The 8,466-nt window shown below is 46.2% G+C and overlaps 1 protein-coding gene and 1 long non-coding RNA gene across 5 annotated transcripts in view; both read left to right on the top strand.

Annotated features, from left to right (window-relative positions):
* The window catches only part of LOC115187619 (uncharacterized), a 970-nt gene extending 240 nt beyond the window's left edge, over window positions 1-730 (top strand). The window contains exons 1-2 of the long non-coding RNA XR_003876105.1: window positions 1-422; window positions 473-730. The exon at window positions 1-422 is cut by the window's left edge and continues 240 nt beyond it. This is a non-coding gene — a long non-coding RNA (uncharacterized LOC115187619). The remainder of the gene's footprint in view (window positions 423-472) is intronic.
* LOC115187598 (epithelial splicing regulatory protein 1) overlaps window positions 1-6,913 on the top strand; it is an 18,825-nt gene extending 11,912 nt beyond the window's left edge. For 2 of the 4 annotated variants that reach the window (XM_029746575.1, XM_029746582.1), the window contains exons 12-15: window positions 1,635-1,812; window positions 2,535-2,661; window positions 4,232-4,358; window positions 5,730-6,913. In XM_029746575.1, the coding sequence (XP_029602435.1) occupies window positions 1,635-1,812; window positions 2,535-2,661; window positions 4,232-4,333 (407 nt within the window). In that variant the 3' untranslated portion in view covers window positions 4,334-4,358; window positions 5,730-6,913. The remainder of the gene's footprint in view (window positions 1-1,634; window positions 1,813-2,534; window positions 2,662-4,231; window positions 4,359-5,729) is intronic. The other 2 variants (XM_029746565.1, XM_029746554.1) reach the window with 1 other exon arrangement.
* The last annotated feature ends 1,553 nt before the right edge of the window (window positions 6,914-8,466 follow it).

The following is an 8,466-nucleotide window of genomic DNA, read 5'->3' as shown; positions in this document are numbered from 1 at the left end:
TGATTGGTGAAAATTCTGTGTGACTTTGGTGAATTTGCATGCGGGGAGAAATCTGTAGTTCACTGACTGTTCAATGTAAACATCTTCTTCACACACTCTGATTAAAAACAGTGTGTTCCAATGGTTTATGTGTGCTTGGCATGTGTGAGGCCTCTTGCCCAATTCCAAATGGATCCCAATTTAATGGAAGTATTGGATAGGTGTGTAAGCAATATTACAAAAGTGACTTGAAGGTAGGGACTCAGGATTGATTTAGGATTGGGCTTGAGTCTTCCAGTCAGAGTGTGTCCAATCAGTGGGGCTGTGGGAGAGGTGGGTGGAGCTGAGCTCTGGTGTGTAGTGATGGAGATGTCTAGTCATTGAGCTCTGGTGTGTAGTGATGGAGATGTCTAGTCATTGAGCTCTGGTGTGTAGTGATGGTGGTGTCTAGTCATTGAGCTCTGGTGTGTAGTGATGGTGTGTAGTGATGGAGGTGTCTAGTCATTGAGCTCTGGTGTGTAGTGATGGAGATGTCTAGTCATTGAGCTCTGGTGTGTAGTGATGGAGATGTCTAGTCATTGAGCTCTGGTGTGTAGTGATGGAGATGTCTAGTCATTGAGCTTTGGTGTGTAGTGATGGAGATGTCTAGTCATTGAGCTCTGGTGTAGTGATGGTGATGTCTAGTCATTGAGCTCTGGTGTGTAGTGATGGTGGTGTCTAGTCATTGAGCTCTGGTGTGTAGTGATGGAGATGTCTAGTCATTGAGCTCTGGTGTGTAGTGATGGTGGTGTCTAGTCATTGAGCTCTGGTGTGTAGTGTTGGAGATGTCTAGTCATTGAGCTCTGGTGTGTAGTGATGGAGCTGTCTAGTCATTGAGCTCTGGTGTGTAGTGATGGAGATGTCTATTCATTGAGCTCTGGTGTGTAGTGATGGTGGTGTCTAGTCATTGAGCTCTGGTGTGTAGTGATGGTGGTGTCTAGTCATTGAGCTCTGGTGTGTAGTGATGGTGGTGTCTAGTCATTGAGCTCTGGTGTGTAGTGATGGTGGTGTCTAGTCATTGAGCTCTGGTGTGTAGTGATGGTGGTGTCTAGTCATTGAGCTCTGGTGTGTAGTGATGGTGGTGTCTAGTCATTGAGCTCTGGTGTGTAGTGATGGTGCTGTCCAGTCATTGAGCTCTGGTGTGTAGTCCCGTGTAGATCAGTTGGTAGAGCATGGCGCTTGCAATTCCAGGGTTGTGGGTTTTGATTCCGACCGGGGACCAGTATGAAAATGTATGCACTCAACACAGTAAGTCTCTCTGGATGAGAGCGTCTGCTAAATGACTCAAATGTAAAACAGTCGTGGTGATGTAATAGTGAGGTCATTAGTGGGGTCAGGAGTCAAGCCCAAACACATGTCTGTAGAAACTAAAGGTGTTCATTGAGGAGGGTGGTTGTTGCAGAAGCCTCTCCTAGAAACAAACTACAACCGGACCATGTCACATAGCCATTGTAGACGACTGGGAAGCACACTGTAGTCTGCTTACAGCGGCCGTCTTTAGAGGGGACCAGGGGATCTGTAGTTCTCTGTGTGCCGTGTTGGGCATGTGTCCTTTCCGTGTCCTTGCCTTGGCGTGTTGTCTAACTACCCCCCCCCCCCCACCCCCCCCTCCCCAGGTCTGTCTCCTCCCTCCTACTCCTTCCCACCCGTCCCTTCCATCCTGCCGGCTGAGGCTGCCGGCCTCTTCCCGCCCATTGGGCAGGTGCTGCTGAGCCCCCGCCCCCTAGGACCTGGACACGCCTACTACCCAGCTAGCACTCAGCTCTACATGAACTACACTGCATACTATCCCAGGTAAGGACTATAATGGCTTGTGGGGAAGGACATACACAAGGGTAGTTAATGACTGAACAGTAGTGTGGTATCAGACGGAAGAGCAAACAGCACTAAGACCACAATGACCTCTCTCTCCTCTCTTCTCACTCTCTTCTCCCTCTCTCTCTCCTCTCTTCGCCCTCTCTCTCTCTCTTCTCACTCTCTTCTCCCTCTCTCTCTCCTCTCTTCGCACTCTCTTCTCCCTCTCTCCTCTCTTCTCACCCTCTCCTCACCCTCTCTCTCCTTTCTTCTCCCCCTCTCTCCTCTCTTCTCCCCTCTCTCCTCTCTTCTCCCTCTCTCTCCTCTCTTCTCCCCCTCTCTCCTCTCTTCTCCCCCTCTCTCCTCTCTTCTCCCTCTCTCTCCTCTCTTCTCACCCTCTCCTCACCCTCTCTCTCCCCTCCCCCTCTCTCCTCTCTTCTCCCTCTCTCCTCTCTCCTCTCTTCTCACCCTCTCTCTCCTCACCCTCTCTCTCCTCTCTTCTCACTCTCTCTCCTCTCTTCTCACCCTCTGTCTCCTCTCTCCTCACCCTCTCTCCTCTCTTCTCACTCTCTCCTCCTCTCCTCTCTTCTCACTCTCTCCTCTCTTCTCACCCTCTCTCTCTCCTCACCCTCTGTCTCCTCTCTCCTCACCCTCTCTCCTCTCTTCTCACTCTCTCCTCTCTTCTCCCTCTCTCTCCTCTCTTCTCCCCTCCTTCTCTCCAGCCCCCCAGGTTCTCCCAACACTATAGGGTACTACCCCTCCTCCACCCCCCTGCCCTCCCCTGGGGGAGTGGTCCGTATGCATGGCCTCGCCTATAAAGAACTGCTCAACACCATTCAGGGATACCAGGTAAACAGTGTGTGTGTGTGTGTGTGTGTGTGTGTGTGTGTGTGTGTGTGTGTGTGTGTGTGTGTGTGTGCGCGCACTTGGATGTGTTTAACTATACTTGAGGGGAAGAGAAGTCCCCACAAGAATAGTAAACAAACATGTTGTTAGTCCCCACAAGGTGAAATGCTATTTCTAGGAGGTTTATGGTTAAGGTTAGAATTAGTGTTAGGGTAACACGGAACCCAAACCGGCTGCGCGCGTGCACCATCGTGCTCCATCGTGCTCCATCGTGCATAAATGTATTTTGTCCCCCTACACCAAACGCGATCACGACACGCGGGTTAAAATATCAAAACAAACTCTGAACCAATTACATTAATTTGGGGACAGTTCGAAAAGCATTAAACATGTATGGCAATTTAGCTAGTTAGCTTGCACTTGCTAGCTAATGTGTCCTATTTAGCTAGCTTGCTGTTGCTAGTTAATTTGTCCTGGGATATAAACATTAGGTTGTTATTTTACCTGAAATGCACAAGGTCCTCTACTCCAACAATTAATCCACACATAAAACGGCCAACCGAATCGTTTCTAGTCATCTCTCCTCCGTCCAGGCTTTTTCATCTTTGAACTTATATAGTGATCGCATCTACACTTTCATAGTATTACCACGACAACAGGCAAAACATTTCGTCTTTCAATCACCCACATAGGTATAACCAATGAGGAGATGGCACGTGGGTACCTGCTTCTATAAACCAATGAGGAGATGGGAGAGGCAGGACTTGCAGCGCGATCTGCATCAGAAATAGAAAGGACTTCTATTTTAGTCCTTGGCAACGCAGACGCTCGTTGGTGTGCGCGAGCAGTGTGGGTGCAATAGTTGAATAACATGGATTTCTAAATTTATTTTGCGACGCTCGCGCACGCGACGTGTCCGGTCTGGTCAGCATGTTAGAATTAGGTTTAGGAGCTAGGGTTAGTTTTAGGGTTAGGGGTTAGGTTTTGGCGTTAAGGTTAAGGTTAGGGTAGGTTTAGGGGTTAGGAAAAATAGGATTTTGAATGAGACTGAATTGTGTGTCTCCACACGCTTAGATATACAAGACTGTGTGTACGTTCATGTGTGTTAGAGAAAGTGTGTGTGTGTGCAATGTGACCGGTATAGTATGTGTTGCCGTGTCCTCTCATGTCTCACGGTCGATCCAAAGGAAGTATTCAAATCTGCTAATGGAGGAGTGTACTATACTGTCAGGTATCCACTGTGTTTGCCTGGAGGCTATCAAACAAGTTAGTCAGGTCTACCCTCCCTGTTCTGTTCCCTCCCTCACAAACACCCACAGGCATTCTGTTGGGTGGATCTCCACTGCCTGCATGGGCTTGATTTACAAGAGGCTGCTCCTCACTGATACACTAGGAAATAGCCAGTGAGTTCAGCCTGTGCTCATGAACACTAGTTTGGAAGTTGAGGTGATACTATATACTGTAGATAAATCAGCAGGAAGCATCTTGAAAGGCTGACTCTTCTGAACACACAGCCCATCCCAGCCTGTCTCTGTCTCAGTCCGCTGTGTCTCTGTCCCCCTCAACACTATAGTACGCTACTGAGGATGGCCTTGTGCACGCTCATGCTAACATGCACGATCACGATCCCTCCCGGACCCTGCTCACGCAGCCCAAAGAGTGGGTGTGTATTTAAGGGGTGTGTCCTAGGCAGGCGGAAGGTAAGGATTGGCTGACAGGGTCATGGGGCGTGTTTCTCCTTTCCTTCGTCTCCGGGACAACGTGGTTGTGGGTGTGGTTTGAGATTCCGGGTTACTAGGGGGTCACGGGGTAGAGTCTAGCTAGGGGGGATTTTAATGCCCCAAACCACACACTGTAAAAAAAGATGATGGTTCCACCAGAGAATGTTGTGTTGATCGGGACACAGAGTAGAAGTTCCCCCCCAACCACTGGTCCAGGATCAGATGTCTTCTACCCCTTGATGGGGGGGGGGGGATCTGATCCTAGATCTGTGGTTAGGATTGGGTATGTTGGATAATCTGATCCTAGATTTACATTTAAGTCATTTAGCAGATGCTCTTATCCAGAGCGACTTACAAATAGATCTGTGGCAACATTTTTGTTGAGAAAACTCACAATCCTATTCCAGCTGATTTCCTTCTTGACATCTATATTTTTTACAGTGCAGATCAGATTACCCCACAAACCCAATCCTAACCTCTAGGATCAGAATACACCACACACCCAATCCTAACCTCTAGGATCAGATTACCCCACAAACCCAATCCTAACCTCTAGGATCAGAATACACCACACACCCAATCCTAACCTCTAGGATCAGATTACCCCACAAACCCAATCCTAACCTCTAGGATCAGAATACACCACACACCCAATCCTAACCTCTAGGATCAGATTACCCCACAAACCCAATCCTAACCTCTAGGATCAGAATACACCACACACCCAATCCTAACCTCTAGGATCAGAATACACCACACACCCAATCCTAACCTCTAGGATCAGATTACCCCACAAACCCAATCCTAACCTCTAGGATCAGAATACACCACACACCCAATCCTAACCTCAGATCTAGGATCAGATTTTTATTTAATTTAACTAGGTAAGTCAGTTAATAACAAATTCTTATTTACAATGATGGCCAAGGAACAGTGGGTTAACCGCCTTGTTCAGGGGCAGAACGACAGATTTTTACCTTGTCAGCTCGGAGATTCGACCTAGCAACCATTTTGGTTACAGGCCCAACGCTCTAACCACATTCTCTGGTGGAACCTAGAACTGTACCTGTTCTATATGGTCAATTTCTACCTGGTGCTGTCTGACTCAGCCCTTCCAAGGTGTGTTCCCCTTTCCTCCCTGGGGCGTTGTAGTGTGCTAGATAGTGTTATCACTGCTGTACTAGTGTCAGGTGGGGAGCTGGTGGACTAGGTGATGGAATCCTCTGGTGCTGGGACAAGAAACCTTCAAACCACATGGACTCCTTTCCTTGTACTGACGTTTTCTCTCTTTTCACTTCCTCTCTCTATCTTCCTTGCCCTCTCTCCCTGCCTCTCTCCCTCTCTCTGTAGAGTCCTATGGAGGCATTGCCTGGACTGAGCAGTATGATTGGTCAGTCCAGCAGCGGTGATGCTCTGATGCCCTTCCCCCCTCTCCTGACCAGGCAGGGAGGGCACTACCTGGACCTAAATATGCTGTAGAAGACTCAAAGATCCACACACTGACACTCACTACCCACACACTATACCAGGAGGGCCAAGGGCCACATTGGGGTTTCATCCAGATCTGGAGGGGCACAGTGAAAAGTGGTTATATTTCCTTTTTTATACATAAGACATGGCTCTCTATATTAAACTGTGCCGAAAGTTTGACACCCCTGCACCACAATATCACACAATACACACATGCACGCCCCCCCCAAGGGACATGTGGGGGAATGTCCTGGCCTCCAGCTCTGAGTTTTGTGGTATGTACAGTGTATATGCATGAGAGCAGAAATGTATTTTATATCAGAGCTTTGGCTCAGCCAAACAGCAGCTCTGTCTTATATTGCACATAGTATTTTAAAAAGCTTTCTAGAGACGTTCTAAGATGTTACAACCACTTCAGGAGACGTCTGTTAGAAGTAGAGCTGCGTTTAGTACTAATTATTGATCTGAACCTTTCTTCATGACTTGCATGCATTTGTGTATGTGTGTAAGTGCTTGTGAATGCGTGTACATGTGTGTGTGTGTACATGTGTGTGTGTGTATACGTGCGTGTGGATGTGTGTGTGTGTGTGTGAGAGAGAGAGAGGAATGTGCACACTGCACTACTCTCTCTAGATACGTATATGTATATATTTTATACTGCCTGTCTAAAAACGTTAAATTACATTTTATTTCTTTATACTTTCTATACTTTTACAATCCAATACTAGAATGTTGTATTAGGAAGCCTCCTGCATGAAGAAGTTAGTAGTGCTAGCTACACTCAGTTTACATGTTATGGCAAATATAAAGCACTGCTAACCAATCAGATTACTATACAGATTATACTGTATATCAACAGCATAGTGTCTGACACAAAGGTTACATGTAGTTAGTGAAATGTTGAATCACTCCCACACCCCTCCCATCTAACCTGTTTATGTTTGCCTAGTTCCACTCCACCCTTGCCTTTTGTATGTGATGCCAAGTTGAGCCCAGAGCCAGGAGATTGCTATTCCTGTTGCCGGTGGTGTAAAGTACTTAAGTAAAAATACTTTAAAATACTACTTAAGTAGTTTTTGGGGGGTATCTGTACTTTACTTTACTATTTATATTTTTGACAACTTTTACTCCACTACATTCTTAAATAAAAGTATGTACTTTTTACTCCATACATTTTCCCTGACACCCAAAAGTACAAGTTACATTTTGAATGCTCAGGCTGGACAGTAATATGGTCCAATTCACACACCTATCAATATAACGCGTTGTAATCCCTACTGCCTCTGATCTGGCGGACACACGAAAATAAAATACCGCGTTTGTAAATGAATTTACTTTATTTATGACAGTTGAGTACTTTTTCCACCACTGTACTTGAGGACATTTAAAAGCAGATACTTTTAAACTTTTACTTAAGTTATTTTCTATGAAGTTATATTCACGTTTACTCAAGTATGACAATTGAGTACTTTTTCCACCACTGTACTTCAGTACATTTAAAACCAGATAATTTTAGACTTTTACTTAAGTAATTTTCTATTATCTTCACTTTTACTCAAGTATGACGAACGCTTACTTTTTCCACCACTGTCTATTGCCTTACCCGGCTCGGTCCCAACTCACTGTGATGGAGATTTACCACTGTGCTCTCTGATTCCTTACTGTAATGTCACTGTGCCTGCATCTCAACAGTCTACTTCACTGACATAAAAGGACATATTGTTCTCATCTATCATGAGTTTTCAGATCAGTGCAGACTAAGGAGATGAGACAAGGAGATGAGGCAAGGAGACGACTGCGCTTCAGACTATTGAAACTCAACCAGTGTGTTTTACAACCCATGAAGGCCAGATTAGACAGTAGAGCTATAAATGGCCCATGATGATGTAATACGTTAATGATGTAATACATTGATGTCTGCTGTGACTGTGGGTCCCTGGCTGTCCAGGGAACTCTCCTGTGACCACACTGACACTCTAATAAATAGAACATGTGGAACAAGCCCGTCTGGGAAACTCATTGATTACAAATCAAACGCACTGTCTGCGAATTCATTACAACAATCAAGTGATCAAATTGGAGTGAAGAACCTATGATGAGTGGGTCTGTGATTTGCTGCGTTCACACACTCACACACCTCTCTCGTACTGCTAAGGTGAGGCCGCTGTTGACAGAATGTGGCTGGAGGAGGAACACAGAACTCCCTGCCACGGTGTACTGACTCTGTCCCTCTCACACACCTTCTCTCACAGTACTATTGTCATCCTGAAACAGAGATAATTCTAGCAGTAAAGAATGGAGGGAGAGAGAGGGAGATGAGGGTAGAGGAAGAGAGAAAACAAGAAGCACTAGGACCCCCTGAGGGCAGAACTAGCATTGTATAACACTATGACCCCACCCACATTCTCGCTCACTCTACCTGATCCTGTTTATGCACCGGTTTCTTTTGATTCACCTGACACACCCACACCAACGCACTTCCCGAGCAGAGACCAGACAGAGAGCAGGATGTTTGTTAAAGTGGCCATGTTGTCTTTATTAAGGTTAAACACAGGGGTATAGAACATAGACAAGAAAAGCAATAAGGAACTGCACAGAAACATGGCAGAGCTGTAAC

Source organism: Salmo trutta, chromosome 3 (genome assembly GCF_901001165.1).
Source record: "Salmo trutta chromosome 3, fSalTru1.1, whole genome shotgun sequence".
NCBI classification, from domain to species: domain Eukaryota; kingdom Metazoa; phylum Chordata; class Actinopteri; order Salmoniformes; family Salmonidae; genus Salmo; species Salmo trutta.
This window is presented reverse-complemented; position numbering and strand designations above follow the sequence as displayed.